Source organism: Protopterus annectens, chromosome 7.part0 (genome assembly GCF_019279795.1).
Source record: "Protopterus annectens isolate FY-2018-M chromosome 7.part0, PAN1.0, whole genome shotgun sequence".
Lineage (NCBI taxonomy): Eukaryota > Metazoa > Chordata > Ceratodontiformes > Protopteridae > Protopterus > Protopterus annectens.
This window is the reverse complement of record NC_056739.1, coordinates 233,014,521-233,039,539: the sequence shown is the minus strand read 5'-3', so window position 1 is coordinate 233,039,539 and position 25,019 is coordinate 233,014,521. Positions and strand designations below refer to the sequence as shown.

General features: G+C 37.9%; 1 protein-coding gene across 1 annotated transcript in view; it reads right to left on the bottom strand.

Moving 5' to 3' along the window:
• LOC122806372 (tyrosine-protein phosphatase non-receptor type 22-like) overlaps window positions 1–25,019 on the bottom strand; it is a 196,059-nt gene that overhangs the window by 149,961 nt on the left and 21,079 nt on the right. The window contains exon 3 of the mRNA XM_044076723.1: window positions 7,033–7,104. Within this exon, the coding sequence (XP_043932658.1) occupies window positions 7,033–7,104 (72 nt within the window). The remainder of the gene's footprint in view (window positions 1–7,032; window positions 7,105–25,019) is intronic.

Here is a 25,019-nt window from a genome sequence, read left to right as displayed (position 1 = left end):
AGACACCACACAGAAGGTACTCCAGCCGAGAATCAAATGGAAGAACCTCTTCCTGTGAGGCAACAATGCTATCGCTGTACCACCATGGCTTGTAGACTATGCAACGCATAATTTGTGACATAATAAAAAATGGAGAAAAGAGAGAAAAAATACAGAGGATACTATAGAGAGACCAAGGCATAAAACATATGCACTACTAGATGGAATCTATGCGATTAGGATCATTATTCTCCCAGTTATAGTGCATGTACTCATGATGATGATGATGATTATAGCGAATGTACTAAGAAACCTGCCAGTGAACCAAAGGGAAAACAAACTACTAAAATTGCTGAAAGAGTTGGAGATGTGAATACAGAAAGGGAAAATTTCAGAGGGTCTCATAAACAAGATAAGACTAAATAGGAAAAAGTGGACTGGGGACTCCTGCACATACCCACACAGGCCTTAACTTATAACCTATTTACATGAACTAGACAGCAAGAGGGAGACCAAAAGGGAAGATGAGATAGGGCAAATAGGATAGAGGGTAAACTATAAACTAATGAATGACGAAGCACTAAAAAGATGGAACAATGTGACATGACATGGGACAAGGAAAATGAAGAGACATATGGGAGGAAAGATGATTGTGCACTTTCATAGGGAAGAAAAGCGTAGAAAAATGGAAGGAAAAAGGGATAAGAGGTGAGCAGGAATTAATGAAGGAAGGCTAAAAGGACAGACAGTAGTCAATACCCTGGAGCAATTACTACAGGAATCAGTATTAATCAAAATGAATTGCAAGCATGCAACACACTGAAAGAAAAATAGCATAAGAAGAAAGAGGAAAGGAAAACCCCGGGAAAAGAAGAGAAAGGAGAAATTAGAACCAGCATGGGAAATGTGAAAATTATGGAAAGGTAAAAGCAAAATGATTTACAAAGACCAGAGCAGGAAAGTGGAAATAAACACCAAAAAATAAGATAAGGTTGGAAAAGGAAAGATTGGTGACAGAGTGGGGAAGATGAATGCCAAAAAATCCTTAAAATAACATCAAAGATACAGAAATTGTATGGTGTGAGAGTTCAGATATTAATAAGTGGTGTAGAGATGGTGTGTCACGCCAAAAAGATGATATAAGAAGGGAAGAAAAACAGACTCAAGCTGCAGTAGATGCATGACAGAATATGCAGGCATGAAACATACAGTCTGGGTGTATAGTTTGGTGCAAAAGATCTGCACAGATGCTCTCGATGTTTGAAAGAGGATATATTGAACAGAGGGGAAATGACTAAAACGAATTTTGCTTATAAGTTTTAGGGAATGAAAAGGGTGGTTGTCAGGAAAAGAAGGTCAAAATGGTGACATAGCTGAAGAGTGCAATAACCAAAAACTAGAAAAAACATGGACAAGTGAAAGAACAGGGAGCTAGACTGGAAATATTTAGACATTATAAGGAAAAGTATAAAGCAGAAAAATATGTGTGGAGTGGGATAAAAGGAAAGAAGATAATGGAAGGAGGTGATGAGCTTCTACTAGTGAAAAGGGAGATGGGAGAGTGGGAGAAAGAAACTAGAACAGGAATGAGAACCAGCAAATCACAGGTATAAAATAAAAAGTGCACCATGCATAAATGTGTGCAGTGTATAATTATGAACATGTATGAAAAGTAGGCAGTCCCAGGCAGTACTCTGGGACAATAAACTATCCATACCCCTCCCAGTGGACACTGGTGTACCCCAAGGCTCTATCCTAGGACCTCTTCTTTTTTCCATTTTCATTAATGATCTCCATACTGCTTTTCCACAAACTTCCTGTATACAATAAGCTGATGACTCTACACTTATCTGTACTGCCAAATCTTCCTCCTCCCTCCAGACCCTTACCCAAACTGTATTTAATAAAGTAGAAATATGGTTTACCCAATGCTGCCTCCTCCTATATACCAATCTATCTAAACATAATCTTTCCAAGCTGGAAATGAGCTATAATAACATCACTAGATTTGCCACTGGCTCTCCTTATAGAACCCACCACTGTTGCAACCTGCAACAACTCAGTTGGTTAGAACTACAGAACCAACTACAATATAATCAACTTCTGATTGCTCAAAAAATTCTCCACCACCCTACTAACACCCCTATCCTTTCTAATCTGATCTCCCCATACAAAAATCTTACAACACTACGCTCAGCTAACAAGTTACACATTGCCAACAATATATCAAATAACAAAGTAGGAGATTCACTCTTTTCCAATGTGGTTGGTAGAATCTGGAACAAGCTTCCTGACACACTCACTTCTCTCTCCTCTACACAACTCTTTAAGAAACACCTCAGATATTACCTAAAAGGACAATGGCTTTGTCCCTGCTCTAAGCCTGATTAAAACAACTTTTTCGCCCCCCTCCTCTCATGCTTTTTAACAAACCCCACCCCTGTGAGTCACTGACTTTTGACTACCAACCCCTTTTTTACCTGATCTTTGTCCTGCCTTGTCTCTACTTTATTTTTTTCTTTTTCTTTTTCTTTTTTTATTTTTCTTTTCTTTTCTTTCCCTTACTTTGTGATTTTGGATTTAAGTTTCTTGTCTCTCAAATGAATGTTGATGCTTAATTATGTTAACTGTTGCATGATTGTATTTGCAACCCCTCTGTAGAATTAAAATATGATTATGCTATATCTCCTCTAATGTCTCTGTACAGTGTTCACAATACTAACTTCTGTACTTGTTATGCTGTATAAATGTAGCTAGTCTTTTTTTGCTAAGTTTTTAATACCTTAATGAATTTGTACATGGAGCTTTTCTCCCCGGGCCTCTGCTGAAAATGGATATGTATCCAGCTAGACTAGCCTGGTCAACAAAAATAAATAAATAAATAAATAAAAATAAATAAATAAATTATATAAAAAAATTACAGAAACATAATCTAAAATCTTGATATCTCTAGTACTTTTTACTGAAATATGAAGAAAACTAAGGAGCTTTAAGATATACTCGATGAATAATGTGTTGGCCATATAAAAATATGTATATAATGTTTGAACGTTCTTTAATTCTGTTAATATATCTCACTGAGTACACCTGTTGTAAAGTTGTCAAATTTGTATATGTTCTTGTAGTTTATGACCTTTTCTTTTGAAAACAGCTGTCATTTTTTTAAGTTTTTTTTACACTCTCTCCACCTCTCTCTTTCTTTTTAAAGCAAAATGCTATTATCCAAATCATAAGATATTTTTCTTACACTTTGGAAATAAAGTATCCCTGACCTATACAGTATAGCACGTGACACAATCTTGGAATAGTTCATTATATCATGGGACAAACGCAACAACACAACAAAAAGATTTTTTTTTGCCCTTTCAGATAGTCATAAAATGGCCCATCTGCCAATATGCATTTAACTCATTAATTCCTGGTGATAGCAGGATTCTCAAGCTAGGCCAGAGCCATATATCCATTCTGTTCATGCCAGGTAATCCCAATCACCCACCATTCCCCAATGGAACTTGGTAGTAGTAAGAAGCAGGACAGTTTGCTGGTGTTGGTGGATGACCTGTCTGTTCACAAGTCCTGCCGTAGCTGTCTCCAGCAGGGAAGCATGTTTCTGTAGACCATCGTAACCTTGGCTTCCTAGTGCAAGTGTAATATGTCAGCATGAGCTCAGTAGGTTCAGACGCTAACAGATATAACCCATAATGCTTTGGCTAGTCAAAGCCATCTCAGTATGCCCAAAATGCATGACAATGTCTTATCTGTTCTGTCATCCCTGGCCAGCTCCTACACTCAGTGAAATTGTTTTCAATATTATACAAAATAATTGACAATAAGCAGTTATTGTCATTATTATAAAACTATCAAATAAGGTCCTAAAACAAAGAAACAAAAAGAAGAGTGAATATTTTTGAAGAAAATTACATTTGGTGGTTAAAGGAATATAAAAATAGTTTATCTTATAAGTTACATATTTCTGAAGTGGTAAGTGCAGTACAGAAAAATATGTAGCCTTCCCAAAATTATAGCTCTCCATTATTTTTTTATTTGTTTATTTTTTGAGTAGGCCAGTGTTTCAGCTATTATGCATTACTATTTATTCATTCTACTCAGTGTGACTTACAAATGAGTATAATGTGTCGTAAGCAAACTTTGTTCCTTGTAAGATTCTGCATTCTCTATTTTATATATGAGAATTCTAAAAGATTTAACTGAGCAAATCTTAAGTATCTTACTTGAAAACAGACATTGTTTTTCTCAACTGTGACTTCTTTGGATAGCACATGCTAAATTTATGCAGAAGAAAAGCATTATTTATTTATTGGCATTTGATTACTGGGAATGTCCGAGTGGATAGAACCCTATTTTCGGCGGAGGCCTGGGGAGAAAAGCTCCAAAATACTACAAAACATTTCATGAGTAATAATTTTACAATCTTCAAAAATGATACAAAAAATATACAGTATAAATAAGTATACCAAATTAGACATAATATGAAAACATTGATTAAGGACAGATAAAAATCATATGGCAGTGTTTTAATATAGAGATAAATTTTAGCCAGTTTATAGAGAATTAAAGGTAAGTTAGTGCAATACAATCAGGAATTGCAAAATGAAGTGAGAGAAAAGCAGGGTTATGGCATATCTAGAGAGAAAGCCAAGGAAGAGAAATTCAAGGAACTAACAAAGTGAGGGAAAAAGGGGGAGTAAGGAAGTATAAGGTATGAACAGGTATTTGTTCACATTTAGGGATATAGTTTATCTTGGTGTTGAGCAAGAATAGAGTCAGCTTTTGGCTAGGTAGTCTTTCAAAGTGGTTTTGAAGGATGGCAAGAAGGGCATTGACCTGATGGATACAGTTAAGGAGTTCCACTCCTTAGCAACATGGTATGGGTATAGACAATGCCTAGCAGACTTGATAGGTTTGTAAACAGACAGGAGATTTTGGTCAATGGATCGCAATGACCAACTGGGAACATAGTTATGTAGAATGTTATTTAGTGTTGGACAAGCATATGGATGTTGGATAGTTCTATAGCTGGTAAGAAGCTGTGTATATGCTAGTTGATGGGGTAGCTTTAACCAATTTAGACTTTTTAGTGCTATACATTGGTGGGTTCTGAACGAGGTATTTGCTGTAAATTTAGCAATTTTGTTATAGCAATGTTCAAGTTTTGATTTGTGTGATGCCTGGAGGTTAGTAAAGATGGTATTGCCGTAAAGAAGTGTGGGGAGGAGATAAGTAATGGCGAGTGTAGTTTTAGTTAAATTGATGAGAAAGATTTTGGCTCTGTAAAACATCCCTAGTTTTTGATGAGTTTTTCTTATGTAATTTTTTTATATGCAAGCCAAATCTAAGATTATCATTCACTGTCATTCTTAATATTTTGTTATGAGAAGTGACTTCAATGGTTGCATTATCAAGATAGAGGACTTTACATTTAGTTTTTTCATGAGAGAGGGATTTCGGAAAAACAGTAATAGTTTATTATTTTTTTGGGGGGTTGAGCATGAGTTATGAGTTACAAAGCCATGTCTCAGTGACTGTTAAAGCTTCCTGAGTATTTTTTGGATGTGTGCCATATTGGCTGATGTGCCAATGGATGTGGAGTCATCTGTGTACTGAATTAGGGAGGCCTATTGTGTGGATGTCTGGAGGGGGATGGTGAGAATGTTTAAGAGGAGGAGACAAATGATAGAGCCTTGTGGTACACCTGTGGTGACTGGGAGGTATGGAGAGAGGGTGGAGAGTTATTTAACTGACTGATGTCTATTGGAGAGCTATCTTTTGAACCATAGAAGGGGTAGGCTGACAATGTCAACTCTTGAAATAAGGGGCAGACTAGTTTGCCATTATCTCTAATTTTCTTGACAATAGCTAAATAGGTTAGAAGTGCAGTGTTAGTACAATAGGAAGGACAGAAGTCATGTTGTGCTGAGGATAGGCATTAGTCCTGCAGGAGATAATTTACCAATTATTTTTAAATACATTTTTCAGGTGTTTTCTTTTGAGGGGGTAAGATTGCTCTAGGTCTAAAGTTAGTAATGTCTGTTGAATCACCTCATTTGGGCAAAGGGATAATGTGTGACTTTTTCCAGAGAGAAGGAATGAGGGATTCCTGGACTGAGTTTTATATAAGGATTGCGACAGGATAGGCAATGCTATTGGCTGCTATTTTAAGGTACTCACGTGAAAGTCATCAGCTGAATTAAAACATGGTTTAGCTTGTTTAAGAGTAGCTGTATATAGGATGTGGGCACACGGCTGACATAAATGTGGATGTGGTGATACATTGCTGATGGTCTGGGTTAAGATTAGATGATGGTGAATGCTTGGTTGGAGATGCTATACTGTCTATGAAATACGGGATGGATTTTATTGATGTTTTGCGGCATTACTAAAAAAAAAGAGTAATTACAAGTAGTATCAATTCTTTGAGGTTCAATTAATAGTTATTTCTAATAACTTTATTTAACTATAACCATACTATTTCAATGTGGAGCTTTTCACCCTGAGCCTCCACTGAAAATAGAATATTGTCCCAGTTGGACTTTCCTGATAAACAGGTGTGGAATTCCTCCTCCGATCGGAATGGCTGTATTTTTATTATTGTTCATAAACAAGTCAGCACCACATTTCTATGTTTCCTATTTTAGTTAGCAACAAAATGCAAAGATAAAACTATTCTCGTTGTTGTGTATCTTGTCCAATACAATAATGAGATACAAGGCTTGCTTCCCTTACGAGGTACGGTATGTCACACTTATTCCAAGTACTCAGAAATAAACTTTTATAACAAAGTCTGTACTTTCCACTTTTACTAGCTGAGATAAAGGACTATGAAGATATCTTTGGTAATCCAGACCGGCACCAGAGTTTCATGAGTCCCATTTTAATTAATAACAGTATACAGGTATAAATACTACACTTGATGTTGTATACAGAGTCAGAAACAATATGCAATAAAAAACCAGCTTCCCTCCTGTGATAAGGTAGCACCAGATAAGTGACGCACTCTAAAATATGCTTTTGGACCATAGCATTCACACTCACCAGTTTCACTAGCTAAGAGAAATGATTCTGGGGTTCTCTCTGGCAGTGGGGGTGCATCATCTTCCTCAGCATCTAGTAATATAGAGTAAGAAATATTATTCAGACATTTTGTAAAATTAACAATGACAATGGCTTATGCAGTTTACATATTTCAATTTTGCCTAGAGAATATGCATGCCTATACATATTTTGTCTTACGAAATATATGCTGCGTTAATTTTGGAATGATGAATGATGGAATGTTATGCTCTATGTTTATTTAATTTTATGCGTTTTGTAAATGTACTGATTCATAATACATCAGTGCATCTGCTAGCAATTACCACATGTAACACACAATATTTAGGTAAGTAATTACAGTTCAGTAAACTGATAGCTCCCTTGTAGTTTCTGTTCATCATGCTTACTAATATATTTATGCTGCACTTACATGTCTCTAATAAGTTCTACCATCTTTACCCAGTAAGTTAGCAACAAAATGCATAGCATAGCATTTGACAGCAGGTCGGCACTCTTTCATATACATTTTTTTGTATGCATGTATGTATGTGGGTTAATGGGTAAGTGTGTAAATGGGTGAGTGCGTGAGTGTGTGCTTCATGTACAGTGAGAGAAGGAAGAGAGAGAGAGAGAGAGAGTGTGTGTGTGTGTGTGTGTGTGTGTGTGTGTGTGTGTGTGTGTGTGTGTGTGTGTGTGTGTGTGTGTGTATGTGTATGTGTGTGTGTGTGTGTGTGTGTGTGTGTGTGTGTGTGTGTGTGTGTGTGTGTGTGTGTGTGTGTGTGTGTGTGTGTGTGTGTATGTATATACACATGTGCGTGTGTGCATGCCATACATTTATGCTATCCCTAGACTAATGAGCAACACTTGTATGCTTGTATATACACATGTGCGTGTGTGCCTGTGAATGCATGTCATACATTAATGCTACCCCTAGACTACTGAGCACCATCTGTAATGGGAGAGGTGGAGCATTTGACATCAGGGAAACTTTATAAAATATTACTTTACCTCACTGAAAAAAATAAGATAATAGATTTTGCAGCAAGAAGCTGACAAGGAAGAACAGGAAGCATAAAACTTGAATGCCTGGCATTGTAGACCATATGCATTCAAGCATGTCAGGTACACAGAGACTATAACAGGCAATATCCAGAACATTCTGTTCAAATGGGGCAGTTAAATTATATGAGAATGTGTCTACATGGACTTGTATATGTGTGTGTGTGTGTGTGTGTGTGTGTGTGTGTGTGTGTGTGTGTGTGTGTGTGTGTGTGTGTACTGTGAATGTGCATTGGAGTATGAGTGAGGGAGATGCCAGTGCCAAAGTCATAATCTGCTGAAGGTGAAGACCACATCAAAGTACTTCTTTGCACTTCTGATAATCACTAAGGAATTCAGAGACATGAAAATTAGCAGATAATTAGGTATTTCCTCATTGCATCTAATGTGTCTCTGAATCACTGGTTTCAGCAACTGCATTTAGACAGCCCTGTTTGCTGCAACCTTTCTGCTTACAGCTGGCCTGTGTCTTAATCCTGCTCCATGTTTCACATATTCCCATGCTCGTTGCTTTGAATTATGCAGTCAGACCCCCTCCTTCTTTGTCAAATCCTCTTGTCATTGTTACTTATGCTAGTACATAAAATCAAAGTCTCCAACCATCTCTTGATCGTGTCCAGCATTTATTACAAAAACATCTTTGCTGCATGAAAATTTCAGTTAAGAAATAAGGAAAAAGCCTCACAAATTATTATTTTTCACAAATTGCATAATTACATGGTACATTTTAAAATGCTTTTTATTCATCAGATCCAGGGAAGTTAGTTAACAGGTACTAGACAACTTACAAAATCACCTTGAAATTCATACTACAGTTCAATATACAAAAAGGATAAACATTGAATATATTGGTTAATATAACAAATAATCTAAATGCAGTTTGATAAAAAAAAGCAAATCTCTTTGTCTAACTGTAACTGCAGCCTAACTGTGTGACACCTTGTCAATTAAATTAGACAGGAAACACAATTTACAAGTAAGAAAGCATTACTCCCCAACATGTTCTTACTCTGGCAAATGATGCTACACTTGATGCAAATCTTGTTAGGTTTCACAATTTCTGCCTTTGCTTGCATACATTTCCTTAAGGAATTCTTTAAAAATGTCCACTTCTTTTCTTTTTTATAATCATTCATAGATGAATGAACAGCTAAAACGTTGCTCATTCTTGCAGAGGTTTCTCCATGAACCCTTCTAAGATTAAAAAATACTAAGAAACAAATGCAGATCAAGAGAGCTCCAATTACAGATGTACAAAGCCATAACTGTTACAAATTCCTCAAAAATATTGTACAGATAGTTTAGTCTAGAATTAGTCTTTCCATTTATCCAGCTATGATTTATATCACTTCATCAAGGCACTAATCATTAAACCTAGGCTCAATTAACCTGATTTTTTAACTCCCAGACCAAAGAAAGTTAACAAAGTTCTTTAACATACATCCTGCAGGAAGGCATGTGTATGTGTCTGTATGTCTGCATGTGTGTGTGTGTGTGTGTGTGTGTGTTCTAGGGGATGGTGTACTCTTCCAGACTGCATCTATCACGTGAGGACTGAACCTTTATTCATGAATGTAAGTAGACATTAACACCTGCTCATTTATTCCGTAAAACTTTCAGTTTTTCTGCCGTAAAGTGATGTAGGGCACATTGATACTCATCTGGCCAATGAACAGAGATAAACACACATACACAAATTATATATATATATATATATATATATATATATATATATACATATATATATATATATATATATATATATATTTTTATATACACACACATACATTTTATATATATATATATATATATATATATATATATATATATATATCTGCGTACACGCTCATATGTTCATAGATTTTTCCTAATCCATAGATTTAGTAGATCTTTAAAAGCCTAGATGCAAACTTACCCCTCTTTGCTGTCTCTCCGCCTAAGACAGCCATAGAGGACACTCTTGGGGTGCATTTATAGCTCTTTGACCACTTGTGTACTGTTTCTAACAAATATAGAGAGCTGCTTTGCTTAACATTGAGAAGCAGCATGCTCCACAGGAAATTAATGCTTTGAGAGAGATAGTCTCACGCCAACCATTTTTTTATTTATATTACAATATAGTTCAAGATCCCAGGAATGAGTGCGATCATAGTATTATCCATTTTGAAGATGTGTAACAGACCAGACATAATGCAGTCAGTCACAAACCAGGTAGAAATCAGCACACATGAGACTTAAGAAACAGAGACAGAGACTAGTGTAAGGTTTTCCATTCATTCAGGATAACAAACGAAGACATTTCTATTTTAAATCCAATAAGGCCTGCCCAGTTGAGCTATAGGCTTGGATAGCTAAAAGTCAAAGCACACATTTATTCGATTATGTACCTATTGATGAAGGAAAAGAGTTGGAATATGGTTTAATTTTGTCTGAAAAAATTATTTTAGTGACTGTTGTGTCATGAAGAAGGCTTTGCTAAAGTTGATACATGGTTGTTAAAGGAGACATTGATATCTGTCCAAATGCCTAGATGTCTAACAAAAGTATTTGGTTTGAAAGGCATTTTAGCTGTGTAGTAGGTACAGGTTGTTCTTTTTCCCAAAGAGTAGTATGATGCATTTACTTGTGTTAAGCTGTAGGTTGTGGTCACTACATCAGCATTGCCATTTGAGCTCCATATTTTCAACCTTTAGTTTAACATCACCACCCCTTTCATTTGGCAACACCAGGTCTATCACAAAAAAATACATTTCTTAAAATGAACACATGATATGCTATGAGTATATAAAGCATTATATGTATTTTTAGATTTTATTGCCCTCACATGTTCAGCAATTCTGTCCTTTAATCTACGTGTGCTTTTTCCCACGTAGAAACTTTGGCAGCTGGTGCATATGGTAACATAAACTAACATAGTAGTGTTGCAACAGCACCTACCAGGACAAGATAAAGTATGATCATACCCAACAATAGATACATAGGGTCCATCATTAATAAATTTGCAATATTTACATGCTCCACATTTATACACAATGGGAACTTGTTTGCTTGATATGGGACCTTCAAGTATATTTTTAATATTTCTATCTCTACTAAGAATGATCCTTGGCTTAGATCCTAGAAGAGCTTAACTTGCTTCATTAAGACCCATCTGCCATGCATTGTTAATGGCTATCATTAATACTGGAGTCAAGTGGTTGTACCTCAAAATCATTACACACACATTATCCAGATCACTCGTTGTGGGTGTTTTTAATATTTCAGAACATAATATGGGCTGAAATAATGTGCTTATCTTACTCACTACCTCATTTCTAACTTTTAATACTAGTTTTAAAGGGTAACCCCTTTCTAAAAACATCCCTACCAACTTGTATAACTCTTGTTTGAAGGTGTTATCGTTACTCACAAGTCTGGACAGTTTAACCATCTGTTCCTTGATAACCCCCTTCTTTTGATGAGAAGGATGACAACTACCAAAATGTAACACAGAATTGGAAACAGTTTTTTTTTCTGTATATACTACTGTGTAACTCACTGCCTTCCTTAGTCAAGTGGATATCAAGAAAGTCTGCTTCACTAGGGTGCCAGGAAATAATACATTTCAGAAATGAGGTAGTGTTATTCAAAAATTACACAAAACTCATTTCTTCTTGTTCATTATCCTTCCACAAAATAAAATATTGTCCAAAAATCTATTATAAAGTAAGATATTGGACACAAAATGAGATGAAAAAATAAACACTTCTTCCCAATAAAGAAGCACTAAATTGGCTAACACTGGAGCACACATAGCTCCCATAGCCACTCCCGAAATCTGATGGTAAATTTCTCCTTCAAAACTGAAAAAATGCTTCTGAAGTATAAGTTCCATAAGGTCAACCAACATGTTTATCCCAGATTTGTCAACTCCATTATTCCTCACTAAACACTCTCATGAAAAAAAGCCAACCCCTCATTATGGGGTATAATAGAAAATAGGTTTATCACATCAATAGTAAGGAAAGAAAAGGTACCTGAAGTCCTAACTACTTTACGACGCTCTAAACAGTGCTGTGAATCCCTGAGAATGTGTTTAACCTCCCCTACCACTTTTTGGTCATTTCATCCACAAACACAGCAAGGGGCTCTGTTTTTGAGCACCTTGCTGCAACTATTGGCCTAAATGGTGGATTATTTAGGCATTTGTGAATTTTGGAAATCCCAAAAATCACTGGTGTAATAGGATGTTCAACGGCGAAGAATTTAAACTCATTCTCATTAATGGCACCCTAAAATAGTGCATCAAGCAAGTAGAGATCAATTTTAGCATATGCCCTATTGATTTCAATTTTGCAGCCCTACTATAGGTAAGTATACAAACTGGTGCCCACAGTATTACAAATATTGAACATCTGAATATATATTGTCATTTTAAAGATGTGTGTGGTATAAAACACAACATTTGTTATTGATTTATATAGTGTAGTTGATATATTTGTGAACAAATATTGAGAGACCAAGGTTGCAGTGCATGGGGGAAGGTAACAGATAGCTGCATTGTAAATATGTGACATTTTGTTAGATAGGGCCTTTATTTTTTTCTGCTTCCACATGCAGTTTCACATTATGAACTCTAAATGGACAGTAAATAGAAGACATGGTATTGTCCACTTTGCATAGCACACATCTGAGCAGTGAGTTTGGGTGATGGTTGGCAAAGTATTTTCACATGTGAGATTCACATTTTTACCACTTTCCCTGTTTGTGCATAGTTGAGCAGTGCACAAACGTGAGCCTTGTTTCAAAAATGCTAAGAACTATCCATACTGAGAGCATGAAACACACCTGCTACTTAGCTGACTTTGTGGCAGCAGGTGTAAATGCTTTGACAAATTTCTTTTTGAGCCCAGATGATTTTGAGTTTGAATCCAGGTGTATGTAATACTTGAATGCAATGAAATCATTCTTTATGCTACATTCACTGTGTGTTACTGTGTGTTGACATAGTGCAGCATGCTTAACTAACATCACATGGAGGTAAGTGCACCAAGAAAGAGATGTTCACTGTCTCTTGCATTGGTGCATGATGCCAAACTCCATGCAAACATAGAGGCCAAAATGTGAAGGACTCCATTGATTTTGTGGTACTTATGTGCATTGTGTGATTCTTTTTTTTACCAGATTATAAGAATTAAAATGGGGTAGCTAGGAAAGTGGTGAAATGGGGGCCAAGCAGGGGGAAGAACAAGTGAAAGCAATACAGGAATGTGCAGGATGGAGGTAGGAAAGAACCATAGCTATCCATTGCTTCAAAAGTGTAAAATGAATATCTGTACAGAATATTAGCTGACCTTGGACTGTCACCAGCACAAAGAGGGGTGGCAACAATGCAATGATGTTGTGCAGGCAATTAGACCAAATCAGGTGTGTGAAGAAAACATATGTGCAAAATGGAGAGCTATGTATGGGACAATATTTGTTGTGGGACAGGTGCCTTTTTATTTACTTCAGTAAGAGAGGAATGCTGGGCAAGGGAAGTTGGTATTTATATGTCAGGTAAAGATAAGGCACTGGGATGGTGAGTGACACAAAAAGTTGGGGAACACCATGATTAGGGTGATGGAAGGGACAACACAAGTACATATATATTCAAACATGGGGACAGTGAGAATCTAGTCCTCACCTGCAGGACTGTCATCACTGCTCCTTATTCCACTGACTGCTGGAGTGCTTGACATCATCTCCTCCTATGGACCATGAGGAAAAGTAACCTATCTATCTGGCTTAGGCATACACAACTGGTGCTATGCACAACCATATGCACTAACTCTGGCATCTTCTGGTGGGTGATGAAATTTCCACCTCTGCCAGTACTTCTAAAGGGTACCACAGCACCATCTGCTAGGGCAGTGCTGTCTGGGGGTGCAGTCAGTGCAAGGACAGCAGAGGCAGTACTGCCAGGTGTGGTCATAGATGTGCTCGGTGTCAGTGCTGAAGCCAGTGGAGTGGGGCATGCTGACCCATTGGCTTTGCCTACATCTCTGTGCTGTGAAGCATTTAGATACTCGTTACAGATGGATGACATGGAGATAGTTTGATGACACATAATAGAAAATAAAAAAAGATATAATGGTTGAGGTGAGAGAAAAAATAGATAAAATTAGTATCAGCATATGTGACGTACAATGCATTATCATAATAATACAACTAATTTATCCAAATTATTAGATTTAAGTATAATTCCTAACAGCTACAAAATAGAACTATGGATTGCTCAAAGTAATCCTTGCAATGTGCATATATTGCACATATGCTTGGTCTAATTATGCAGATTACAGTTAACAGCTGGGGATTCATGCCACTTACATATACTTTAATGTATATAATATTAGTAAAGAATTGCAGTATTGCATAGTTGTCACTCATGGTATACGGTCTTACACTTGACTCCTGAAGTTGGTTTGTGCCACAGACTTATGCATGCATACTTGCTTTTACAGCTAGGATATGCATGTGTTAAGCTGACAGCAACAGTGCCAAGCAGGGAGGAAAGCAATTTTTTTAAATTGGATGGTTAGTCTGACACTTCACATTAGTTTAAGGGGTGTTGTAACTGCTAGGTGATTTAACTTTACTAACATGCACTGGGGGCATGAAAGTCATAACCTGGCACATGTTTTTTTTTGGCTTTATACACTGCTAAAATTGATTTTTGCTGTGTGGGATTCAAACTGATGAATAAGGGACAAAACATTTTCTTCCACAGCAGTGATTTTCCATCTTTGCCACAGAAGAAGGGTTTCTCAGACATAGTCATGAATCATTCAGAAACACAGATGATAGATTAAGGTGCTAACCATGTATGTGTCTGACCTGACAAGGTCCTTGCATATGCATTCATTTGTTGGGAATGTGTCTTTTTAAGTGAAAGCAATCCAAGTCACAATAGCTGAATTATATTTACAGAAGAATAGTAGACAGTATACCCTCAATCATACATATGAACCTTCAAAACACAGTAAGCGTGCCTTATCCCTCATACATATAATTCATATCAACTCCACCATTTATAATTATGTATATTTAATATAATATGAAATGGAACAACAATAAAATGTCTGAAATGGCATGTATTAGAACCCAGTACTATGTGTATAGCAGCCCTATACTTGCATCTGTTGCCACAGGAATATTGCAATAACACTTGTATATTTTCCTGTTTATTACTATAAGCTGGAGTGTCACAACAGTAAAAATATTTTGCTTGTGGCCACAGGTATAGTTAAGTAACAGCTGCATAATTCCCTATTCATTCTTAACTTCTGTGTGTTAACTGCAGCACAATGCCTCTTTGCATTTTTCCTCCATGATCAACAGAATGAATACAATGTATCCATTTTGAAATTGTTGACTGTCTGCTTCCTGTTTGCAGGTGTTCAATGGCTGAAGGTGTTGGGGAAGCTTGCCAACTACTATATAATGTTGCTTAGCAGTGTTGCACAATGGAAGGCAAAAACTTTAACAATGTATTCCCTTTTCATCTTTACACAGTCTACACCCTGTCTGCAAGTGTTCTGTCTACTTCCTGTGTGGGTCACTAGTCCAGGTTTGCGTACTGCTAAGCATTGCACAAATTAAATAAGCACAGCTAAACATGACTTTCATTGTATTTCTCCATGTCCCCAGTTTGCAATAAGCCATGCACTGTGCAAACATTGACAATTAAAAAAGGGAAACATTCAGAGAAATGAAAGAGGAAATCTATTAAGAAAACAAAACTACAGAATTTATGTTGATACAAATGAAATATTTTTACACAGATCAGGATTTGAACTCTCACTCCAATGACCCTTAAAAACACAATAAGAGTGTCTTATCCCTCTTTGCCACAAGAACAGCTTTGCAGCAGAGAATGAAAATCATTGTGCATACAACCAACTGCAACATAATCCACAGCACTAGCAAAACATATGATAGTTGTTTGTACATATATCCATTTCAGATGTACTGCACTGAGTTATCACACAACCATTTATAACTACTGCTTGCATAAATGCAGTTCTGTCTTTTATCTCTGAGTTTTTTGCTCATTCTTGTTTTAGCCAACCAGTAATCTGAGACATGTAGTTTGTAAGGCATTTCTTATCATTGTCTTTAAAATGTGTGAGGATATTAAATGCCAATAATATACAGTAGTCAAGAAATGAAGGGGAGGTTGCATGTTACTGAACAGAAAGTATGAAATGTGTGCTGCTTCCTTATATTTAAACCATTGATACAATTATTTCTACATTTTGTAAATCTAACCTGCCTGACACACCCACTGGAGGGAAGGGAGTCTGAAATGCTGTTGTGTTTTCCTTCTCACAACTAGTAATCATTCACATTTTCAATTCATTGGCAACAAACACTGAAGGAATGTCTCAACTATGTTTGCATGTGATACACAGATCCAAGTTTTTGGGATTCTGTAATTCTAATGAGTTCACACCTCATTTGCGTATTCATCATGCCAATGCCCTAAATCTACACTATAAAAAAGGGAACCATGTAGCTAGGGAACCTGAAGGTGAGGAGAGTTGCTTAAGTGGATAACACAGAAGAATATATTACTTTGGGATTTATCTGCATGGAAGACTACTGAGCTTGGTACTGTATGCTTGCATTTTTCAACTATATACTTTTATGTGTTATATCTAGGACTTTTATTTATGTGTTCTTGTGTGTATTATCTTTCTTTTGTGTTTTATGTCTCCTAAGACTATGGCATCCAGGCATCCCAATCCTTGCAAATGCCACTTCAGTGATCCTGAGAATGAAGACATGGTAGAAGCATTTACGTGACATGGTGCCTTTTTGCTTCAGAGGTGATGTGAGGATATGTCTGGCAGAATGAATTTGGCAAAAGATAGTGGCTGATGTGAACACAGTAAGTGGCCAGATCAGGGCATAAGATCAGGTGCACTATAGGGCCAATGACAAGGTTTCATCAGCCCAGAGGAAAGCAGCTGCAGTGGCCTGTGAACAGATGGCTACCAGGGGGCCTGCTGCAGATCAAGGTGTCTTTAGCCCAAACTCATCTTATCTCTACATTATTATATGCCTCCCCATCTTTTATAAACCTTTCAAAATCTAACCTTCAGAAACTTGCCACAGCCTACCACAGCATTGCCAGGTTTGCCACAGGTTCCCCATTTCTCACCCATCATTGTGTTAATCTCAAAAAGCTTGGACTGGCTTGAACTTCAAAATCTCATTCTCCTACATCAATTAGTTATTACCTATAAAATTCTCCATTACCCTTCTAATACACCCATACTAAATAACCTTGTTGTCCCTTACAGGAATCTTACTTCCCTTTGCTCAGCTAACAAATTACTAGTGGCCACCCTCAAAACACACAATAAAGCTGGGGTCTCCTTGTTTACAAATGCCATTGGCTCATACTGGAATAAACTTCCCATAGAACTGACCACTTTAGGCTCATCACAACTTTTCAAAAAACAACTAAGAAACTATTTTAAAACTCACTGGCTATGCCCTTGCTTGAATCCTGACTGACCTCAGCTTCCATCTCTCTTTTCAGCTCTTTCCATTACTCTTCCACATGTCCCTATCACTACTATTACCCCTCCTCTGTAGCTCACCTACCATCCACTTGGATAGTACTTTTTCCTATAAATTCTACTTCTCTTTATATTACTGCAACCTATCATCTCACCTTGTATCTAAATCACCCAGCTGATGAAATCTGTTTCTTAAAACTAGTGCCCTGGCACAAAATGTTTATCAAAATTGTTAATACTGTAAAAAGTTGAATATAGTCTTGTGTGAGTTACTGCTTTATTTCTTCTTTAATTGTAGTATTCCTACTCTTGCAAAGATTTTGAAATAGAAATCCTCACTCTATGTTATAGTTTTACTAAATTACTTTTGCACTGTTACTATGCTACTTGGGAATAGTTCTCTACATGCTTATAATTTCTATCTTATTGTGCTATTTTTAGTTTATTTTTATTATTATTATTTACTAGTATATAGTGGAGCTTTTCTCCTCGGGCCTCTGCTGAAAATGGACATGTATCCAGCCAGACTAGCCCGGTCAACAAATGTAAAATAAAATAAAATAAATCAACCACTGATGCCAAATAAAGAGTTTCTGTCCACTGTCAGGGACCCAGACAGCTCACTGGAAAGTACACAACAGCATGTCATTGATGTTGGTGCTACTATTTCAGGGAGGAGATGTGTGTCCCAGGAGGGGCTTCCAGGTAGGTTTACCTATCTCAATTGGTAAATACTTCTTGTATAGTAAAATACTGGCAGCAATACTAAAGTTCTGTTTCACATTAAAATAGATAGTTGTAGAGTCATAAGGTTAACAATACATTTTGGTTGATTACACACAGGCTTGGGGTAGATGTGTTATCCAAGTTCTTATTAATAGTATTGTTAATGGACATATAAAGGACAAAAAGTTTTAACCCCCCTGTGTTACTGTTGATTGTGATGATGGTGTCCTTAACTTTTGCTCACCTTCTTCGAGGGCCAGCCACCATAGGTAGCCTGCAATCAACTGCACATGGCAAGCCAGACATTTTTATATGAATACTAATTATCAATTCAAAGAGCTGTTTAGTTTGTGATGTGAGTGTCAAGACTGTTGTGTGTATTGCTGCACTGTCTGTAATAGTGGTACCACTGTTGTTTCTCAGCATATATTGGACTATAGTAGTGTAGGTTAATTTTTTCCTTTGTTGCTTATTATCGCAGGTGATAGTGACAGTAGAAGTGTGGCACTCATACCACCTAATGTCAGTGTATCAGCAGCCTCTGATAATGATGTTGGCCAAACAGAGGCACAGTCAAGGGGTGCAGAGGTTGAATCTGACACTGAGATTGACATTCAGCCATCCCCAGTAATTCCATCAGACACAGCCAGTAGGCTTACACCAACCCATTCCAGTAAGCCCACAGATATTGAACAGGTGAAGGGTGAGACACTTGATCAGGCTAGTGTGGTTACTGTGGCATCAGAGACTGATGATTTTGTCCATAGCCAAAGTTTGGGAAAGGTGCCACGCAGGACGGTTGTTAGGGGTGCTCAAAAGAGGTCTGCTGTCTATCCTCCAACTGATCCAGGTGTGTCTTTCCATGCCAAGTATGTTTAGAGCTATCATGGAGGTACACGCAAGTTCCACTACGTCCTCCAGAGAAATGCTTAGGGTTGTAGATGTGGCATAGGGTGACATGCATGACTGCTTCCACTGTGTTGATGATTCAACGGATTGGATGAATGACATGTTGGAATAGGCAGTGTCTGTGATGAAATGTCTGCTGGGAGGAGGATAGCATCCACAATGGTGTAGGTCAGCCACATCATTTGATGTTAGCTTATGTTCTGTACACAATCACACTGCCAAAGTGGCACTACTTCCACTGCTAGGTCAGTGGTTGAGGTGTCCACTCCCAGACATGGCAGGTTACGTGGTCATAGTCTTGAGAATCCTTGTGAGGGGAGCTCATCCAGCAGACATCAGTCATTGCTGTACAAATCACCCACCTTTTACTTACGTACATTACCAAATTACAACATGCAAGGGCATGCAATTCATTTGTATTATTACACAATTCTGTTTTAACTATCCACATTCAGTACTTACCTTATAAACCCAGCAGTTGCTACAGTTTTACTTCAGGGTTGAGTCTGTCTGATGATAGGAGTACACAGTCATTACATGAGCAGGTAAACGTTGTGAGCATTTCCTGACATTAAGGTTACAGTATATAGGATGAATGTTTTAGTCCCTTAGGTGGTGAATGGGTGTGCTATGCATTGTCTCTTAGCCAGTGTGAGGGCATATTGAGCATGTCTACATCTGCTAACACCCACTGCAGCTGCTGGTTCCCCCTCTGACTCTTCACCTGTGTGTGGCTGTGATGACCTTGACATTGGTGGTTGGATATGTGCCCCTTCCCCCTTGCAGATTCTGCTGAAGCTGTTTTCTCAGGATGATGCTGTGAAGCATGGCACAGATGGTGAATATTTTAGTACATTTATGCTGATTGTACTGCAGGGCTCCCCTAGATGTATCTAGGCAGCAAACCACAACTTCAGCATTTCAAACACATGCTCACTGATATTCCTGGTTTGATAATGTGCCTCATTATGTTGTTCTTCAGTGAGTGTGTGTGTGCATAAGAAATGGTTCCAGTCCATAACCTGCATCCCCCAGTAAATGATCCTGTGGAATATCACTTCTAGTGAACATCTGATCCATTTGGGAGGTGTGTCAGATATGTGAATCATGGTAACAGCCTGGGTTGCCAGCACACACATTCAAGATGATTCCTTTAGCATTACACACTATTTGGCAGTTTATGGAGTGAAAGCCCTTTCTATTTATGTAGACCCTCCCCTGTTCCTCAGGTGCTATATATGTATAATCTTATAGTACCCTGTACTTCTGGGTAGTGTGATACAGGGAAAAACTCTTGTATATTTGTGGCCTTGTCCTCAGGAGTATGGGGAAAATATATGTGTCCACTGACATGTTGGAATATAGCATCTAGGAAGTGATGGAGGATTTTGGATGCTGATGCCTGTGACACCCTCACCATGTCTCTTGTCAGTCTATGAAAGGTACCTGTAGCTAAATTCTAAGTGCTACACATACCTTTTTCTCCACTGGTATTGGTTTCCCTCAGTTTGCCCTGGGCCTGAACTGAGGATGACAGAAGTTGCAGAGTTCCTGTAGTGTGTCTCTACCTACCCTGTAGTGCTCTACAATTTCCACCTCATGCAGATTGTGATCAGTTATCTGGGGTCTGAAAACTCTTCTCCTTCTTGGCCATGGATTATTAGCAGCAGCAGCAGCAGCACAGACACACGAATTAAAGCAACAGCAGCCCCTGACATTCTTTGTGTGTAGACTCCTTTCCATGGATATATTCAAATAGGTTTTGGAATTGGCAGAGAAAAATTAGCACTGAGTCTACACAGTTGCTTTATAGCTTGCTGAATAGCTTCTCCATCTTGGTTTGGTTGATTAGCATACATTTCAGCTGCTTATGCTGTAATTAGCACGTCATAGTGTTTCCCATGGTTGAGTGGCTCTACACACTTTGTAGAGCCACTTACTGAATACTAAACAGGGTTTATTGAATCTGTCCTAATATTTTTTGTGATATGATACACTAGTATACTTACTACCTAATGCCTCTTCCTGAGCAAGTTTAGTAACTTTAGCTGTTTGTACACCAGATATACTATAATGGCCTTTCTTAAACATATCCACCACAGTGGAGGAAATGGCAAAGTCCTAAAAATGGTCCAACAGTTTTTTTCCCTGGGAAAAAAAAAAATCACTGTTCCGTGTCTTTGGGATTGTCAGATTTTGCTCTTAAAGGATCGATAAATCAGCATTCGCTATTTTGAGCTTCTATCAGAAAATCTTCTCTCTGAGTACAAGTGCTTCTTGCTCTCAACATTTCACCATAATGTAATGAATCAATCAGGTGTGTGGGGTGAAAGCTATCAGTATTAATGCAGTCTAACATCCTCATAGGCTTACAATGCTGTTTAGTATGTATCTTGGCATGATTAGCCAAAAAATGTTATATCTAAACAGTCTATCTGAACTATCCTAAACATTACCTATAAATTTTGAATTAAAATTATTATTATTTAAGTCAGAATAAATTATGCAACTTCCATTTTACCACCCCTAAATAGAAATATCAAATCATCTATAGAGCAAAAATATTTAATAACATAATTCTGGGAAAACAATGAATTGTATATGCAATTAATTTCCAATAATCCCATTACAACATTAATGTAGGCATGGACAAAGGATGCCCCTATCATTGAACCCATGAACTGTTTATAAATGAAATCATTATAAGATAAAAAATATGATTTTTCAAACAAAACTCAAAAAGATCTATATGATATGGTGAAGTAGGGCAATCATACAAAAATATTGTATGTCATGCAAACCACTGATATAGTATTTACTTGTGTATAAACTTTGTATATCTAATGCTAAGCAGTGCATATCTGCACACAAAGTCAATCTTCCAAAGTTCTTTAACAAATCTGAAGAGCCCCTAATGTTCATAAGCACATAGGTTGTTACTAGGTTAATGACCAGTAGGGACTTTACAAGTCTAGTCATGTACGCCAAAGAATTTGGGTCCCAAGCATCATAACTATCTATATGGGGGAGCATATCAGCAGGGAGGTAACTAACATTTTGTAAAGAATGGGTGTTAGTGAAGATAATACTTTTCTTTCTAACAGCTTCTGTTCATAAGGGACATGAGGGGGTGCCAGACCAGGGTAAATTTGCAGTTTCCCATCCACTTGTCAAGGTTTCGTTTGAATAGGTTCAGGGATGTTTTATATGGATGGGTCACCTATTCCATAGAGTGAGGATCCTTTGGGATACATATCTATCTCTCTGCAGCACATTATATTACAAGCAAAGTTCAGATCACTGGATCTAGTGTTTCTGGTGCTGTTTATTTTGTGTATGTGTAATAGATCCATCAGGCTTAGTCTGAGGAAGCCTTATAAGCCAAGCAAAGATCCCCTCTCAGCAGCCTGCAGGAGACTAAATTAAACTGGTGAGAAACCTTTGTGGGTGTTCAGACTGTTGCAAATGTCTGGTTAGATACATGCTAAAAGGAGCTTTGTATTCAATGATAGATCTGATAAGAGCTGACTATAGTGGTACTTAAACGTCCTTGGACCTGGGTGCCATACTCTTACCTATAAATTGGGTGACATAGAATGATTTCTTAGTATCTTGTCTATATGTAGGACAAAGGTCAGTTTGTTGTGTACATATGTTTCCAGATCCTTTACTACTGGGTTGGCTCTTAAGTGTGTTTTATCAATGGAGTAATTAACTTGGGTTGGCAGTTTCCCAAAGGACATTATAATGCATTTTTTGTCACTTCATGGTTTTGGCACCAGTCATTTGTCTGCATTAAACCCTCTTGCAAGATGCTGGTGTCTTGGGGAATTTATAAAAGCTCTCAGTTTACAGTCATCTGCAAACATGGTGAGCTAGAGGCCATGAACATTAGCCTTGACATCTGAGACGTAGATGGCAAACAGGAGTGGGCCCAGTATGGAACCTTGGGGTACTCCACTGGTGACTGGTCTCTTGTTGGAGAAGTTCTCACCCATCCTGACATCTTGGGTCCTATCTATGAGACAGCTGGTAAACCAGTCAGTTATGCAGGGAGCTATATCTAGCTCAGACAGCTTGTCAACAACGCCTGAGTGGGGTATTGTATCGAATGTCTTGCCTAGGTCAAGATATGCAGTATGAGTCATTTTACCCTCATCCATTGCCTTGGTGACCCTCTCAAAAAAGTCTACCTGATTAAGTAGGCATGACCTACCCTTACAAAGCCAAATTGGGATGAGTCCAAGTTGAAAATGTCCTTGTTTCCATGATAATTCATTACATTGCTTTGCATTTTAGACTTGTTAGACTGATGGGTCTGTAGTTCCCTGGGTCAGTTGATTATCCGTACTTGTGGAGGTGAATAATTGTTGTGGTCTTCCATTCACTTGGAATGTAGCCTATTTTGAGGCTGTAGCTGAAAGGTGTCTCAAGAGATCCTGATAGATCATATTTTAAACTGTTCAGGAGGCAACCAGGGATGTTGTCAGGACCCATGACGTGGTGTTCTTGGAATAAGCGAGTGCTGCCAGCACCTGGGATAGTATGTTAGAAGGGATTTTACCTGGTGGAGCTGGGAAGAGTGGGGGGGGGGTTGAGCTATAATTTATCAGCCAATAGATTTGCTGTGTCACCCTGAAGGTGAAAAGGGTACCCTTCACCATTGATTTCAGCACATTACAGTGTGTTACCTCTGAGGTTCTGAAATAGATAAAGAAGGCCTTGTGCTTGTCCTTAGTTTGTAAAGGCTACCCTAACCTGACAGCTGGTCTCGTTGGACTTCATTATTCCTCTTGATTTCTTATTCAGTTGTACAAGAGAGCACTTGACTTTAAGGGAATTGCTTTTCCTGATTTTGGCTAGGTTAAGGTAAGGATTTCACCTGCAGAGTTTGTTTTTTTGGCTTACTTCTGGTAGGTATTGTACCTACCTCTATGCAGCTATTCACATGTTTGTATAGGGATTCTGTGAATAATTCGGCATATGTAGCTTTGGTCTCAGGGTTCAAGGAATCCTTTAATTTGACAATCTGTCACTTAATAGGATGTAGTTTGCCTTAGAATAGTTCCTAACTATTACTGGTTTAGTTGGATTTTCCAGTCTGATTTTTACTTAAGGGAGATGGCTTTGTGATTCAACTTCAGTGGGGGAAGGGGGGGGGGTGTAACACTCTCCCATGTTTGACAGCACCAAATTAATTCGATCCTCTGGTCAGAACATGCATTATCTGTTTCAGCGTGTTTGTGTTAATAAAGTCCACAAAGCATTGTGCCTTTGAGGAAGTGTAAGTTTCCCAGCCTATAGAGGTGTAGTTAAAATCACCCTTGATTATGGTGTTTGGTTGGATGGTGAGTGCACCTAGTAGGTTTAGGTAAGACTCATGAGACTCACGTGACACAGATGGTGACCTGTAGCCAACCATGATATGGCAGGGGATCTTATCTATGGTGAATTGTATATAGATGAGCTCTATGGTATCACCCTGTTTAACTAACCTAGGGGTATGGTTGTTGATAACATAGATTGAGACACTTCCAATTTTTGCCCCAGTCTTTGCTGTTGTTGGCCTAAATGCGTGAAAGGATATGTAGCTTTACACTGGCAAAATACTTTCTACAGCTTTAAACCTAGTCTTGGTCATGGCACAGATGTCTACCTTCTTCAGGGTGAGGAGTTGTTTAGGCTGCTAGGATTGATTAGTAACACCTTAAGGTTGCTTGGAGACTTTTACACTATGCTAGCAGT